At 41.6% G+C, this 18,538-nt stretch overlaps 1 protein-coding gene across 1 annotated transcript in view; it reads left to right on the top strand.

Moving 5' to 3' along the window:
* adarb2 (adenosine deaminase RNA specific B2 (inactive)) overlaps positions 1 to 18,538 on the top strand; it is a gene marked incomplete at both ends in the record, with an annotated part of 182,693 nt that overhangs the window by 118,211 nt on the left and 45,944 nt on the right. The window contains 1 exon segment of the mRNA XM_080050028.1: positions 125 to 1,074. Within this exon segment, the coding sequence (XP_079906154.1) occupies positions 125 to 1,074 (950 nt within the window).

Below are 18,538 nucleotides of genomic sequence, written 5' to 3' on the forward strand. Positions count from 1 at the left end.
TGGGAGATTTTTGATTTGGTTCCAGGATAAATGTAAGTCACACAGTAATGACAGCTTTTTTACTCCTGTGTTTAAAGTATTTTTATCACTCTGAATGACATTGTTCTTCCTGTTTTTATTGAAGGTACCAGCAGTGCTGAGGTAAAGGAAAACCGTAACATTGGTAACTTAGAGGATCGCTCTATAGGATCCGCAGAGTGCCAATCGCTTTTCTTCTCCGACTCTGCAAGAAGCGGCAGCTCTGGTCTGAAGAGGAAACGGCCACTGGAGGAAGACAACAACAGCTTGTGTCATCTCCGCCTGATCTATAAGAAACTGTCCTGGTCCGAGGCGCCCAAGAATGCCTTGGTGCAGCTCAACGAGCTCAAGCCGGGCCTGCAGTACAACATGGTTTCTCAGACTGGCCCAGTCCACGCTCCTGTCTTCTCCATCGCTGTAGAGGTGAACGGGCTGATCTTCGAGGGCACAGGCCCCACCAAGAAGAAAGCTAAGATGAGGGCCGCCGAGCTGGCCCTCAAGTCCTTTGTTCAGTTTCCCAACGCCCCTCAGGCCCACCTGGCCATGGGAAACATCTCCAACGCTTCGGCTGACTTCACCTCAGATCAGGCTGACTTTCCCGACACACTCTTCAAGGAATTTGATTCTTCGCCGTGCTCCGATGGCCTGTCGCTCTGCAACTCAGCAGCAGAGAGTGAGCTATTATCCAGTGAGCTATTGAGACATGGACGATTGCTCCGCCATACCTTGGACCTGATGGTGCAGGCTCAGCAGAGGCTGGGTGGGATTGTTCCAGAACCAGAGGCCCCCAAGAGCCCGGTGGCATTGCTCAATGAGCTGCGGCCGGGCCTGCGCTACGGCTGCCTTTCGGAGCGAGCTGAAGGAAGACGGCTGCGTAGCTTTGTGATGGCGGTGCGCGTGGACGGGCGGATATTTGAGGGCAGCGGTCGCAGCAAGAAGCTGGCAAAGAACCAGGCGGCCCAGTGTGCTCTTCAAGCCCTCTTCAACATCAGGACAGCTCCTGAGGGGAGGACAGGCCTCAAAGCCAGCAGGAAGAGCTGTCCTCATTTACCACAGGTGAGTGCTGACACCATCCCAGAACCTCTCTTCTGCTAAGCGTCTTTGGCAGCTACTCCACTTCCTACAGGGGCCTGTAATGACCAAAGCAGCATGCGTGCAGCGAAAAAAGCCAAACACCTTCCGACAAGTAATTAAGAGGGACAAGAGATAGAGGCTAAAAAAGCAGGGGGTTGGAAGGGGAAATGGTGGCAGTGCTGATAAATATATCTGCTAGCATGCTGTTGCACACACATTTGTAAACTGTATTTTCACTATTATGTTAATTTTTGGTTTTGGGTGCATTTGTGTGTGTACTGCAAAGACTAGGTCTAACAATAACTGTTTGTTGGTCTATTTAAATAGAAAAGCATGTAAATTAAGCTCATTATTGTCCTTGTGCCTCTGACACGAGAGAAATCTGCAGCAAAACCTAAATGTTTTTTCCCGCCTATGTGTTTGTAGAGCAGTAATTGGAGAGTTTTCGCAATTTTGCAAGATCTTCTGTTTCCTCATGTGTGGCATCACAGTGTCTACAAACATTAATCCAATCTGTTGCCCAAAGGAGAAAAAGCAAAGAGCAAATCGACAAACAAACCACCGAGCCCAATCCCATGCTCATTTACCCAAATATGTAAATGGCAATCAGAGCGAGGAAACTAGTTTTTGAGAAACTTGAGGAAATTGGAGAGCCTAAAGACATAGGGGCTGGATAAGCTGGCACTTGTTGACATCCATTTCAAACTTGATTCCAGCTGAAGAATATCATCTAAAGTGAAACTGCCCTGAATAGATAGTCACACTGATTTTAGTTGTTTACCATTGTTTGCTTAAAGAAAAACCTTACATCCAAGCTGTCCAGATCAGTGGGAAACTGGCAGCTGAAAGTTTTCCCTCTACTGTCTTAATACAAGACAAAAGACTGTGCAAAGCGCCATGAATCTAAATATTAAGCCGTACAAATCCAAAGCGTCCTTTCCCTTAAGCCTTCTGTCGACACACGCCACCATATTGTGCCCCTGTCGGTCCTGTAGGCTATGTGTCGTATTAATATTTTTTCCAGCCTCCAAGAAATAAACTGGCGAGAATGTCCTTCCCCAGAGCACAACATCAACCCAACAAACCTGCACATGTTTGCCTGCGAGAATTTTTTTTTTCTCCTTGCTGCCACGGTGTCTAAAAGGATTTTAAGAGGATTTGCCGCACCCGTTTAGTTCCAGAAAGCACTCGCTTGTGGAATTTCTTGAAAGTCAGCCGTGCTGTCTGCCAGGCTCGAGAAGCATTTTATTTTTTCACTGGTAAAGGACAAAAGTGCAGATACAATGTGTATGCGTGCGCGTACACACGTGACCCGGCATGTGTCTGTGGGCATGATGTGTTACATGTAATGTTAATGCTGAACCCCGCCAGCTCACCTTCACTCTCTCTATGTTGGCATGTGAGTCAATCCCCTTGCCGAGCACTGATTGCATGGGCAGTGGTTGACTACACTGCAGATGTGATGCGTAGTGTGGGGGTGGTTGGAAGCTGTTGCCTGGGGGGAATGCAAACGTTATGTTGGTATGCCAAATTATATTTGCCATCTCGTTCTTTTTTTCCCAGAATTCCATATGACTGTAACTGTTGCAGTATAAAGCTTTGTGGGGAAACCTATAATGGTCCTAAACAATATAGTATATCGCATTAAGCCCTTTCCTGACCTTAAACATGATATGAAGATCTGTCTGACATTTTTGTAAATATATATATATAATAATATGACAATATTCTTATTCATATTTTGAATAAGAATACTAATATTATATTTTGTCGTATGTATTAATAGCCATGATTTGTAAAAAGTAATTGTCATATTTCCAAAGGCTTCTGAACAGTGATTGTAATATCACCGCTGTTCTAAGATACATTTAATACAAGCCCTATGTTGGGTGTAGCGGAAGATCCAGACTGGAAAATAGTCCTGACCCAAATTAGCAGCGGTAACAGCCTGTACCTATGTGGATATTCCTCTATTTGCACAATATCATGGCTTCTGGCAAAGGAAACAACAATGGCTCATCTTCATCATTCATGCTGTCATGCACAACCTCTCCATTGATTGGTTGACTTTATTAAAGAACCACAGGGTAAACCGCCAGCTAATGTCTCACAGACAGAGGTAAAGCTCAAAACAACACTGCTACTTCCTTCCTGCTTAAAGAAAGTGGGCAAGAAGAGAGAACGGGCAGTGATATGATATTATTAACAGAATGGAAAATAAAGATGAAGAACAAACTCTAGCTGAGCTGAAACGGATGGCAGGTAGCTCCAGCATCCATCACCCCAATGAAATATTTAAACTGGACGGACCTGCATGGTGCTGTCTTCTGCCTCACACATATATACTAAAGAATAATACAGCCAGAGTGACAGGACAAGCATACTATTACACCTCCTCCACACATACAATTGCCTCTCTCCAGCAGTAATATAGCCTATAATTTCACCATTCCTCCATTGCCCATGTCTGTGGGAATTGAGTTTAACAGTCATACCGCTGCTTGACATTAAAAGAGCTATTTGTCTTCCAGCAAATACTTTCATTTTCTTATTCTTCATTTAACCTGTAGTTATCCAGGGAAATCAAGTGAGAATGCTTTCTATTATGGGAGATATCTTGCTTTACGTCGACTTCATTCTACTTATCCACAGCCTAGAGATGATCATTACTTACAGCTATTGGAAATTAACTGCCTTGTTTTACAGCATTATTCTCAGCTGATCCAATGGAGCAGCCCTCTTGCAACCAAGCCAATTCATTAAGGGACTGTAAGAAAATGATTGGTGGATAAGTGATTGGTGCTTGATATTATTTTTTTTAACAGGAATGCCCTATCCGGCATTATTTATATATTTTTTGGGGGGCATCAACTGAAAAATTGAAAGTTTCATGATAATATATTTCTGACAAATCTACCAATATTGTGAATACACAGACACTTTCCACCGTTGAATAGAAAGCCATCCTATGAATTAACTTGGTACAGGCAACAGCCCTATCTCAACCCTGTCTCCTAGTAATTATGTTTGTATTTTACCAATTTGTTTCTCCAATTAAATTGTGTTAACACGTGTAATCGTTGCCTTGATTATGTTCATAGAAACATTCCTTTGATTGACAAGTATGTGCCACATAGAAGTGGAAGGGAGATGGTGGTGGATGGTGGTCATACTAAGCACAGGACAGGTCATACGTTTGACATGACGCACACGTATGCGTCATGTCTGTTGTTTAGTTTGGGCAATACATTGATGGATATTTTAGTGGAAAACCAATTGACTGTGTTTGGCCGTCAACATTTTACTGTTACATTCAGTGTCTGTAGAAATATTAATTCATGTAATTTCCTCATTGTCTTAATATTACATTTTATTTCTACAGCATTACCTTTCCTTTAAAACGTCCTCCTGTTGCAGGTATTACTATATAAAACTATTTCAAATACACAGGGCTGATCCCGTATCCTGTGTATATGGAGTAAAATGTAGCTTTATGTCGCACATTACAACTAAATTTGGGATATGAAATAAATTACTCTCCTCCCTTTCCCAAAGAAGCTAGACAAGCACTCTGTCTCTCTCTCACACACACACACACACACACACACACACACATACACACCTACTGAAATAAAATTTCATACAATCCCTAACCTCAAGGTTACATTTGCCTCCAATCATAACGTTTCATCTTTATTATTAATCAGTAGGAAGCTGCTCTTTAATCCAACACGAATCACTCCAGTTAGCGGAAAATGTCTTTGCCCTATTAATGCCTGCACCGCCAAGTGAAAAAGTGCTGGAGTAATCCTGACACTCATTTCAGCAAGTGGAATGATTACCCCACTGTTCGGGCCTTGATTGGCCACTTAATCTCCCCTCGCCGTCACAGTGCACTGCGGTGTTGCCAAGTCAACTGCCTGGGACTTGTGTGTGTGTGTGCAGCAGTAGGCACACAGTCAGCGGGTCCACGTGGAAAGGACTGTACAGGGGTCAGTGGTCAGGACACCACGCTCTGCCACCTTGGATTAAGCTCCATTTGAATAGGAAAATGTGCTTTGCTGGCAGAGAAGAATGAAAATGAAGCTTAATGGAAGAGGGGTTGAGGTGAGAATGAAAAGCTGCAAATGTAAAAAGTCAGTGTATGTCTCTCAGTTATTACAAAGCGAAAATTTGAATTTCAGCTGAGATAGAATGCGGCGGTATTAGTCCTTTAGTTCATGGCGTTTCACAGAGATTTGATTTAGTTATCTCCTAATGTGAACCATCATAGATAGAGGAGGATACAGGCCGGTCAAGTGGAGTCATTTTCCCCGCCTCCGACACGGCAAATTGAATATGATTTGAGACACACGAAGGTGACCCCTGTCAGCCGCCAAGCCTCGCGCAGATTGTTTTCTTTGTCTAATCTCTCCCACTTCTAATCTGTCTCAATATAAACAGCTGTGACAGGCCGATCATTAATTAATATTGCCACAACAAATTAGCGACAGTGAACGCCCAGCCGAGCACACCTTCTAAGATAGAATTCCACCACTAAGTCGGAGGGAGAGAGAGAGAGAGGGAGAGAGAGAGAGAGAGAGAAGGTGTGAACAACACATTAGAGAGGATTGATTAACAGCTTCAGAGACCTTGCAGATAGTGTGACAGCCTCAGCATGCGGACAGTGACAGCGACAGATACACGCCTAGTGTCGGCAGCAGGCGGCTCTCACAGGATCAACTGTGATTATCACCATAAGTGCTTCAGTGCAAATAGCCCACTAAAACATCTGCATTCATCACTGTCTACTGATTCAGTCAAACAAACGGCCTCTTCCAGTCCACTGTTTCTCCAGGCATGTTTAAGCAAATGTAGAAACATGTACATGTCATACAGTTGTAATATTTTTGCAATCACCCTTTAACTTTTATTTAGTAAGTGTCGACATTTCTGGTGCAAAATAATCAGTAATAATTAAATATCTGTAAAGTATTTAACATCATCTTGTTGAACAGCTGTTATTTTGATTAATTGATTAAGTATTTTTTTATGAAAAACATGCCAAACAATCCTGTGTCCAGCTTCTATAATTTATAGATTTACTTAAAGGTGCTGTAAGCAGATTGGTTCTTTTAGCTAACTTCCTGTCAGTTACTGCAGTTAGCAGCAGTCCCCTCGCTCGTCCCTATCCCCACATGAATGCACTGTGGTCTTCAAGCAGTGAGTTATCTAGCATCATCTCAGATCCATAAGTGTGATAAAAACATGATAAAAACCATCAAAACAGACATTGGGAAGGATTTTTACCTGCTCCGCCATTTTAGGCGCATAAACATTCACCCATCTGTCGCTCTGGTGTGCACCGGCAGTGAGACCATGAGTGAGACGGGTGTCGGTTTGTAGCGTTCTCTCTTGTGATTGGATATTAATTCCGGGATCCCCCGAAAAGTTTATTGGCCGATTACACACAGAGCAGCTGACTGAGAAATCGGCATTATGAAACGTGCACATTATGAAAGTAATCACTGTATGAATGAAGAGCGATTTAATACTTATATTAACATAAATAAACCGCGTACTTCACCTTAATTCCTCTGTTTAATGGGCGGGGTGTAGCCTGGCTCCGCCCGCCTACCTACTTCTGCTCAATTTTGATTTCACTTCAGTAGTCAGTCTGGGGCTGTGGTGTATTCATGGCTTCCTGCTCGAATAGATTTCATGCGGTCCAGTCAGCGAACAGAGCGAGTGGCTGAGAACGATGACGTCGAAGTTGCGCGGCAGTTTCAGTTGAAGTCAGAAGCCGGCTCATGACATATGTCACGACCAAACGTTATGCGATTGGTTGGCCTATCCAGAGTGGCACTGAGCAGATCCAATAGTTTTAAACTTTAACAGACAGACCCGCCTCCAAGTGAGAGAACGTTTTGTCAATAGAGCAGTTCCAGATCTTCTGTACAAATGAAATTAAGTACGATGGTCTGGTTGGACCAGGCTAGGGGGGAGGGGGGACATCTGTATCATATCATTGCAGAATTTGGTTGAGTGCTGTTCATCAGACATTGCAAGATTGCATAGATAATGAATAATATTGTTTGTGCAGCCCAAGCAATGTTGCAATCTGCCCAGAACGCCGGACTTTGATTGAAACAATATTGTCATAATTGAAATGAAATGGTCCAAAATATTCAAATAATAGCCTATTGTATAAGCTAGAATTCTATCTAGTCTCTTAAAGACTACCAGTAGCTCTTTTGTGTTTGCATTACAAAAACAAACCTGATCTCTGACCTCTGTAAATCAGAGTGAGAAGGGAATAACTCGTTGCATTTTGTCACCTGACGTACAATAACACATTGAGCTTAAAGCCTCTGTTTGCTTCTGGACTGCCCTTTAAGCAGCCACTTACCTCGTCTTGTGGTATTTAAAGAAAAAGCAGCATGGGAGAGTGGAGATTTACGCGTGAAATTACTGAACAATAATGTTGTTTCCCTGTCTGAATGGAAGCACCCTGTACATTCCAGGTTATAATGTTCCTCGACTGTCTTATATGAATGCGAAATATGACCTATGAGGCTCACAGGCTGCTGAGGCTAATGTACCAACTCAGCTTGCAGCTTTGAGGCAAAATCCCTTAGCAGGGACCAATTGAAATGGGCTTGGTCGGGTCAAGTCACCTCAAATATAAAGTAAAACGCCCCTATAATCTATTCTAAAGAAGCGTGGTGCTCCCGCTTGCACCTGTGCTAACCATCCAGTATCCTGAGTCGCTGCTACAAAGTCTTCATTGTTTGTGACAGGCCTTTCATTTCTCCCTTTTCCTCCTTTCCCCTCCACAGCCCCTAGCTGTGAGCCAGAGCATGGCTATAATCATTTCTGAAGAACCTCTCACACTTCATTAAAAGCATAATCAAGTTCATTACAATTTCATAGGCGTTCAGGTACCAAATGGCTTCCGATAAATCATGACTATTGGTCCTGTGTGGCTGGCATGTGTAGGTTTATCTCTGGCTCTCAGGCAGGAGAGAGGGGGAGAGGAGAGGAGAAGGAGAGGAGAGGTCTGGATGTCTGGCCTTTAAATGACCTTCCAGCCTGGAGCAATGGAGCGTTCTGTCACACACGCTGAATGGAGACATGCACACACCCAAATCAGCACACATCACAGCTGGGTGATCTAGATTGTTCGCGATGCCCAATGCGGTGACAAACAGTCGACAGGTCAACAGATGTGGCACCAACATAACCATTTTTAAACTGAACACGTGCTGATTTGCTGTTTGCTGTTATTACCTTTAAAACATTCTGTCAAAACAACATTCGTGTTGAAACTGAAAGTTGAGACACAAAGGAGAAAAAATAGGCTTGCTTTCTAATCATAAATAAGTTCATTTGGGTTTCACAACCACTCTACAGGTATATTGATGTTTCAAGCAGTTTACTGAATTACAGTCGTCTTAGCTGCTGATTGTTGATTTGGCTTAATCATCCATGACACCATTTCTTATCATCAAAATAAAATAACCTTAAAATCCCTCCTATTCTGCCCTGCGACACAGACAAACATCCCTTGACAGCGACTGTCCCTGTCCACCTACTCATATGCCTGGCTGATCACTTGGACCCACTGGGCCTCCCAAACCTCTGCAGATGTTGTCCCAAGAGCTCCCCACGCTTGCATGCTGAGGCAACATTGCTTGTGTTCTTGATATGTTCTGCTTGGCTGTGCAATATAATTCTATTTTATGGCTATTATGTTAAAATGCTATCTGCCAAAACTGTATTGATTCAATCTCGTTTCTTCATAGTCTTACCTCACATGAAAGACACAAGCCTTTGATGCCACTTTCATGCCTGCTAACCAAGGTGAAGCTACAACCTTGGTGACAGTTAGCTTAGCTTAGCATAACGACAATCAGCCTCACTGTCCTAAAGTAACAAAATGTGCTTACCAGCACCTCATCTGCACAAGAAAAACTAAATGTAAAAACAATACGCCATTCTTTTGGTGACTGTTTCTTTGCTTGAAGCAGCCAGTGTAGTCTCCTCTGGTTACCCTAAAAACAATTTATTTTTTTTTACACTAAGGTTTTCTTTACATATTTTTGGAGTTGTTTGACAAAGCCAGGGTAGCTTTAGGGAGGTAATTATTATCTTTATGCTGAGCAAACTAGCTCTTGGCTGTAGCATCATATTTAGTATACAGACAGGAGGTATCAATCTTCATCGAAATTCATAATTTTAGTATACACAAGAAAGATAATGTATATTATATTATATAAACATATGTATATCCATATTTCTGAATCTTGCTTTAAAGACTGAACCATTTTGGGTTGCACTCTTAGAATGATCTTTGTATTACAGTATAGTCTGCTGTTACTCATCTCCAGTGTGTCCACATTGCATGTATTCTATGTATACATGCATGCAAAATACAAAACAAAACTAAAATTCTCATATGAGCATAATTAGTAGAATACTGGGAGTACATTTAACGAATCTCATCCATTTTCATCTTGACTAAATAACTAAAAAAATGGCAAAAAAAGTAAAACATCTGTTACCTCTGTCCAGCTCTCTGGGACTGTACCGCACCTCCTTTGGGTTAGACAAAATGGGAGAGGCTGGTATAGGTGTATGTATGAGAGACAGACCGTGTGTAGGTGTGTGTAGAGGGAGAAGGAGGAGGGGTAAAAAACCCTGGCTGGCAGAGAGGCAGGGGGGGGAGGACGGATGGATGGAGTGCAGTGGGGGGAAAGAGAGGAAAACCTCAGCGGAACAAAAGACCTTCAGGATTAATTAGGCGTCAGATTGGTTGCAGGGCACGGCGGGGTGGAGGGGGGGGGTTGAGACATAGAAGGGGAGAGAGAGAGAGTGAGTTTAGCATTCTGGGAAGACCTCATGTCCACAGCCCTCATATTTCAGCCTGCCTGCCCATGAGTATACAACAGCCAGCTAGTTAAGGGCCTGCGCTGTGCCTGGAACCACTGTCCATGGGGTTATGGATGGAGTCCCCTCTACATCTCCATGTATTTTTATGTTATGCCATTGGGCAATAAGAGGAAACAAAGAGGTCATATATGTTACGCATAATGTTTACATGATGGTTTTCACACCCGCGTTAGGGTTCCCCGCATATTTCATAAATGTAATCAGGTGTGTGTTTGTGTAGAATAGGGAAATGGGTTCTGTATTTCATAGTATTCACTCCATTCCAATGTGCCCGAGCAGTACCCCTTCACAATAGCAGACCCCCGCCAAATTAGATGAGTATAAATGCACAGAATGAATGCAGCTGAACTCTCACTGAACTCCTGACTATTTTTTGCTCCTATCAGTGGATTTTCTATTTATTTCCTGTTCTTGTAACAACTGCTTCCAGAACAGCTGAATTGCTGATTCGGGTCACAGCCGTCACCTCTAAATTCAAGAGGCTGGCCCCAGAGCTGCCTGTTAATACCGTCTGCGTTGTCATTGTCACAGAGGGGTGTTTCCAGGACGACCTTTGATGGCACTTCTTCCCCTCCAATACAGGAAGTGCTGAACTCTGCATACAGATGACAGGCCGGGGTTGCCATGAGTCATGATATCTTTTTCGCCAGACGCTGTCTCTTTCGCAAAAGCACTTAGGAGATCAAATGAGAGCCATTCCGGAGGCTAGAGCAAAGCATGCCCTTAGAAGATTTGTACCAATCATTCACACCATTGCAGAGGTGACTCGTACGTTCAGCCTTCGAGATATCTCCGCAGCATGAACTTTAGAACAAAGTCTTCTGGCTAGATGGGCTGATTAGCCATTCGATTGGCTTCACACAGCAGTGATAAAGCTTGGACATATTGAGATATACGGAGGAGGAAACAAGATCCGCGGCTCACAGCATGAATAGTTATCATATGCTTTAGTCAGAGGTGGCTGAAAGGAAAAGTTTTCAGTCTTGGTGACTTTTAAGCTTGAAGACCGAAAAAAGTGTGACCCAGCTCTCTGCACTTATCACATTTGGTAAAAGATGATGAATAACTTATAGTCTTGGCAGAGCTTTCCTCACAGTTGTATATAGAATGCACACACTATGGCTTTTAATACATCTCTACCGGCGCTTTAGCACCTGGTTGTACGTTAGCAGGAACATAACAAATCCATTCCCGCTGCCCTGTTTCCTGTCCCTGCATCCTGGCTGAATTTCAAGGCCTATATTGCACTCTCCTGTGCTGGATGATGAACAAGCACCATTCCTGCTGATGGAGAAATGGAACACAACAGTCGCAGACAGACATATATAGTTTGACAAGGAACGTTTTATGCACAGTTGTATGCACTAAAGGCATATACAGAAGTTGACCTAGCTTACAACATGCCAGTGGCATTTGAAGGTGCATTCAGAGTCAAGTTTCCATGCATGAAAAAAATAAATAAATACAAAGTTGGAAGTGACAATGAAGGTGAAAGCCATGACCAAAGTAATCAATGAAATAAAATGCATTGTCACAAAGCTAAAAGCAGCTGTTTTGCTTAACTCTAAAAGTTGACATTTTGGAGATGAATGGTTTGCATAGGACTATAACCAATGACTTACCAAGGAAAATAGATCATTCAATACATAATTAAAAACCTGAACCGTAATTTTAACAGTCTTAGGGCCACAACCACTAAGAATGGATAATGCACGCGAATAGCTCCATGAATTGCGGTGAAATAGCGCCCACAATAATCCATCATTATGGTTGCACCCATAGAGTATATGCAACACTTGTGTATATAGTATTCACAAACTGTACTGTCATCCATCGATTAGAGCAAATATACACAATTCACTCCACCCTTTCCACTTCTTCTTTATTTGTCAGTTTCTAGCACATTTTCAGTTTTTTACTGCTGACCTAATGTGAATGATCTCTCCCTCCTGAACCACATGAAACACATTTACCGTTCAGCCATTGCATTCGCTCAGTGCTATTACTAAAGCTTAACCTTACCTGCTGAGATAATGATCTCCCTGTCTTAAGGTGAACCATTCATTTGTCTCTGTTCCTTTTACCTGACCACACTTCACCTCACCCTCCAGCATAGCAACAGTGTGCAGCACTATGCAGGGAGGAACAAGGAAACATGACAAGGGAATTTGAGAAGAAAAAAAAAAACAGCTTGTTAAATCTCCTGTACAACATGCATTCATTAGAGAGACAGCGCCGTGTATGATGTTCAATCGAATGCATAGACTTAAAAGTACAACCTGCAAGCACACACAGTAGGCACAGACCCATAGCGTTCTTCATGGCTTTTTTCTTTTCTACCGTACTCTAGTTCAATATTGACTCTCCTTTCAGTCCATTGTCATGCCTCTCCTGCTCTCTCTGCCTCGCTGCAGGAGCTTATGAAGTATGTGTGTGCACTTGAAAGCTTTGGCACAAAGAAAAGGTGACAATAGAGAACATGTGCATTTGTTACAGTCTATCTGCCGTTCTGCTTACTTCTGCAAACCCCCCACGTGATGGATTCTCACTGTATGTTAAAAGAGCAGGGGCCACAGACTGATGTATCTGGCTCACGCTCAAAAGGCTTTCTCACACAGTTATTTGCGTTCATTTCAAACCTCGGGCTATGAAGTGTGTATTACATTGTGTGTGTGTGTGTGTGTGTGTGTGTGTGTGTGTGTGTGTGTGTGTGTGTGTGTGTGTGTGTGTGTGTGTGTGTGTGTGTGTGTGTGTGTGTGTGTGTGTGTGTGAGTGTTTGTGTGTGTGTGAGAGGAATCATGCACTCTTTAAGCCTCTTCTGTCAGGGTATGTTTGTTAGAAGCCACATTCATCAGTGCAGAAAGAGCCGCGCTTTTTTCTGTGCAGGTGTAAACTTCCAGCTTTGTCTGCATAGTAATATCACTGTTGTTGGGTAAAACCTCACATGTCAATTAGGGGTGGGAATCTCTTGGCACCTCACGATTCGATTCGATTCCGAGGTCAACGATTCGATTCAAAATCGATTCTCAATGCATCTAGATGCAATTTTTTTTTACGTACCTATGTGTGATTTTCAAAAGTATATTTATATACACATCTGAGTTTGCTACTCAGAGTTTGCTAATCACTTCCTACTTTTGTGATGATCATTAAATACAATCAACAGATGACTTACCTTCTCTAATATTGTGTTAGAGAAAAAGCTTTTCTTGTCACAAATATGACTTTCTATGAACAGTGCAATAATCAATGCAGCTTTCAACACAATATGGAAGTATGTAAAAACTAAACCGATTCAGTTTAATTTTCTTTCTACTCTTGTAAATCATGTTTCTATAGGATTTCTATTCTATTATTTTCTATGTCATTTCAACACATTGTGCAAAAAGTATGGCTTGGAATTCAGCTCTCATACAAAAACGTAAACAGACACAAAGCCAGTGCAGGTCACATGGGTTTGCTGCTCTCAGCCCTTTTGTCGCCACTTTTAACAACTCACACTTGTGTGGTGTGCATGCGCAGTGGCGCAGGAAATACTAATATTAAATACTAGTAATATATATATATATATATATATATATATATATATATATATATATATATATATATATATATATAGGGGAGAACGGGTAATCTGAGCCACTTTTTACATTTGCTTCCCTCTTTACATTTGCTTCCCTCTTAGGGAGCTAAAATTATTTATCACTCAAATTTACACATTTCCCATTAATTCAGGATGTTTCCTAGAAATGGGCATTAGCAGATTTTTTTCAAGACAAAGGGCAGTGAAAATATGATTGTTTTAAAAAAAGTTTTCATGTGGCTCACTTTACCCCAGCTGTGGGGTAAAGTGATCCACTTACTTTTTCCACTCTGAAGCTACCATAACAACACATATTGGCCCTCATTTATCAATTTTGCGTGGAAACTGGTGCAGATTCTGTCGCAAATACCTCCCTACGCCAGGTGTCGCATGGTATTTATCAAACAGGCGTATCTCGCCAATCTCAGCGTACGCCAGGCCATTATTGATAAATGCGGCGGATGAAAACGAGCGTATCACGCCCCTATATTTTCTCAGTTTAGAGGCCTCGCCCAGAGGTTTTACGACATGGATATGCGCAATACGGCACTTCCCTGAAGTAGAAATTGACAGAATAACAGCGAAAGTAGAAAAAAAAAAAGTTTCATTTCGGAGCATTAGCCTACAAGCAGCATCAAAGAACGACAGAAGGCAGCAGTTAGGAAGGAAATAACTGATGCGGTCAACAGCGTTGGTGTTGACTCAAAATCGCCACTAAAAAAAGCGTGTTGCTGTTCTGAAATGCAACCAACGCGGGGCTGCGGGCATAATATAAGTGGTGGAGGAGAAAAAGACGCACCAACTGTCCGATAATGGTCCCCATAAAATAAATACACGTCTGCAGAGATTTGAATGATTAGAATGTATTAGCCCTTTTAGATAGCACTATTCAAAAGGGTTTTAAAAACTAAAAATAACACATTTAGCGTTTTACTGTATGACAGCAAGCGCTTGGCACGAGTGGTCAGCCCGGCCGTCAGCTGCACAAGCCGACCCGGCAGCGATCAGCTGTGAGAGCGCCCACCGTCCTGCTCCACCAGCAAATAGGAACAACGTGCCGGTTAACGGTGGAAATAAATCGCTCGCTTTAGCATTAATGACACATTAAAAGAGGAACTAACATCTACAAAGTGCGTCAAATAAATAAAATGTTAAGCTGAATGTTGTGCCATGTATTTTTTTGTATCATAAAGAGCAGTGTATGTCTACTACATATTTAATACTTAGGCTAACATTTTGTGCCTCAGTGTCCCCCCAGCTGCTCCAAGACGGAGACAACTGCCCTTACGCAGTCCCATGCAGCCCTCCTAAGTGGCCGGTGTGCGCACTATTGAATCAGCTCTCCTACTCAGTTGCACATAAGCTGCTCATTTTTAAGTGATTAATATCTTTATTTCGGTCTTATTTGCACTGCATTTGTATTATCTTCTAATAAGTGTCCAACAAAGTCATCGGCTACCCGGCACAGCCTGCACTGCGAGTCCAAGCTGTTTTCAAATTTGCGTACACGAGCTGAGAGCTGGCGTGGGATTTGAGCGTACCCTACGCTCACGTCCATATTGATAAATGCCGAGATTTGCGTGGAAATGTACATACACCCATTTTTCTGGTCTACGCAAGATTGATAAATGAGGGCCACAGTAACAGTAAGAATCCTGAAAGCTAGCCACACATTCCAGAACTAATGTCGGACTAGTAAAAGAATGATGGGGTTTGGTCAATTAAGCAAATCAAATTTTCTAAACACTTGAAAGTAACTCTGAACAAAATCAAATACAACATATTATAATTCAAAAGGTTTTAATAAGATTCAAATGAAAGATAGAATCAGTTAGATTAGAACACAGTCTGGGGGTCAGAACACAGGACCCTTAGAGCCAGCTACACTGTAAACAATTGCTGTAAATTTACAGCAGGATTTCAACAGCATTAACCTGTTATTTATAAAAACAGCATTTAACTGTTAATATAAAAGGCAGTCTGTTAAATTACAGTCCTTTGCTGTTATGTTACGGAATGGTAATGTTTTTCAAAAATACTGAACTTTCCTGTTAATTTACCATCAAACTTAGAAGGGACAACTTGAAATGAGCTGCCTGCAGATGTGAAGCTTATACAGTGTTCTTCATTAATCCTCATCCATCCACATCTTAACTAATAAGTGTTGTTTACTTTATATCCTCTGGTTAAGTTTACTTAAAGTTGAGTTATATTTACTTGGAAATGGAAAGTTCAGTTAACATAATTAAACCAAGTTAGTCTGAAGTTATGTTTACTCAGTAGAATGAAGGAAACGGATTGCCTTCGATAAATCAAGTAAGCACAACAAAGTGTATTGTAGAGACGCCCCCTTTCCCACAATGACTTGCACTGGACTAAACGTCTGGTATGTTGCTATTTGCACCCTCAGTAAAGGGGATGTTTCACTCCATTACGTCACTATGCATTTTGTTTAAATAAAACATTTCTGTGTGAACTAACCGTTATTTTTGGTTATAACAAACGGTTTGTGGAAATCTTAAGCAAGATCCCTAGTTCAACTCAGGAGACAATTTGCAATATAAATTAATCATTCCATTGAACTTGATATATTGTGACAAGTGTCTTGAAGTAACAAACAGAAGCTGATCTCTGTGTTTAGCATTTGAACAAATAGGGGACATAGTAAACTTACATATGGAATGAAACACATCTGCCCAATGAAATATAACATCCCCTTCACTCACGGTGCAAACAGCAACATAACAAACATTTAGTCCAGGTTCATCCCTTTTTTTCATTAACAGTATAATCCTGTCAATTTTAGTGACAGTAAAATAATGTTCATTTAACAGTATTAAAATGGCAACCCTGCTGCCAGTTGATTAATGTTTTTTTCCAGGGAAATGTCTTACAGTGTAGTGTCTGGGGGTCAAATCATAGGAAAATCAGAACCAGCGAGAACAGCCTGGGACTCAGAACACAGGAGAAGACCCAAATGGATTATAACATCAGCCATACTCTACAACTAGGCCTACTCTACATTCCAGCCCTGAAGGTTACAGGGAAAGATGAGAAGGTGCTCTTTCCGTGTGGTTGCCCCAGGTCGTCTTCCCGGTGCATTTCCTTGGCATGATGGATTTTCTACAATGTGTATGACATTAAAATAAAACATATGTTATTGTTGTAATATTACATTAAAATATGTTTCAGACTAAACTTAACTTGTGCCTCATGGTGGGGGAAAGTGAGACAGTGGCTCACTTTCCCCCACAGCATTTAGCTCACTTTCCCCCACCACCACAATTTGAGAAAAAACTACCTCTTTTAGCATTTCAGGCTAATCTTCAGTTATCAGCATCACATGGTTTCATATGTTGGTAGTTCATCAACACGTATGATAGAAGTTTTTCTACGTGAATACATTTGCTTTAGCACAACAGTTGATTAAGTTGACAGCAAGAAAATTTACTTTTACATGCAAAATACCTATTTTGGTGAAAAAAACATGCTTACCACAGCACCATGAGGTCCTCTCTTTCAGGGCCATGGGGAAATGAGAGGGGCTTGAAAACATATATCTCACATGACCACAAATGTTTTCCGTTGCCTAGATACAGGGGGTGGCTCACATTACCCGATACCTCAGATTCCCCCGTTCTCCCCTATATTATTTATTTTTTTAATAAATCGAATCGATTCGTTCAAGAGAGAATCGCGATTAAAATCGAAAAATCGATTATTTTTCCCACCCCTATCCACAATTACAGCTGAATACATGGCATTCAGTGTTGTTGAAAGTGATGGGGCTTCAAGACATTGATCATTTAAACTCTCACCGGCTCATAGAAATGTATAACAAGCCTGCATGGAGGGTCTGGATCTAAACAACTATGAATACTTTCAGTGTACTTTAGTGCAAAAAATACTTAATTTGCCGTAATATGTATCATCATAGCTTTTTGTGTTTCTCGTTAGATCTGCACGGCAGTGCCAAACCAACGTATGAGTAGATGATTTTAATAACAAAAGTACCTGATGTTTTACTTATTTCTCTATCCAACGAAAAAAAACTCTACATTGATTTGAAGAAGTTACATTTTATTTATTTTATTCAACTCTTGTGGGATTGACTGAAACCAAAATTGATGATATAATTATATCAAATCCTGCCTCCATGAACACAAACAGTCCCAGACCAAAGGGTCATTAGCTCAGGAGAAAGTTTGCCCCCTGTCCCAACCACCTCCATTATTTTTACCTCTCCCTCACGTCATTTAGGCGCCCCAAACCAACACAACATTGACATTTCCCCGTGATCCCTTGTTGACTGTTAGGAATTCAGAAAGAGCACCGAAAGCCATGAATCAAATGTCAGACCGTGGCGCTGTGGTGGAACCGCACCAATATCTGATGATGTATGGCTGGCTGTAGGGCCACAGACATGACACATAGTCTGCTCCACACTTACTCACTAGCAGGGGGAAGGCTGCTGGATAAATGACTCCTTCACAAGCTAATGGACTCACTGCAAAATGTCCAACTGAAAAAGTCAAAAGGACTCAGAAACAGTCATAAAAATTACAATTCTTGACAAACACATAATCCAAAAGTCAGACAGGATATTGAAGTGACTGTTTTAAACGTATTTCCGTTAATATACTTTTTAACCATATGTTAAATAGTGCTATCTTGTTGCGACCTTTAACATTAAAGCTCATACTGTAGGGGAGAACGGGGTAATTTGTCACATGGGTTGGATGTCACATTCGTTATATCTCGCCACCAGAGCGCGCTAGCTCTGAAATGTTGATATAAAAAAGGTCCAGAATTGGGATCAGAGGTCACATACATAGACTTCCTTGGAGGAAGACAGCTGCATTTCAGGTGAGAGGATGTTTTGTGTTTTTCATGTCAAATTCAAAATATTTTGCTTCTCAGTATTTTTCTTCT

Source organism: Ammodytes marinus (genome assembly GCF_949987685.1).
Source record: "Ammodytes marinus genome assembly, chromosome: 21".
NCBI lineage: Eukaryota > Metazoa > Chordata > Actinopteri > Uranoscopiformes > Ammodytidae > Ammodytes > Ammodytes marinus.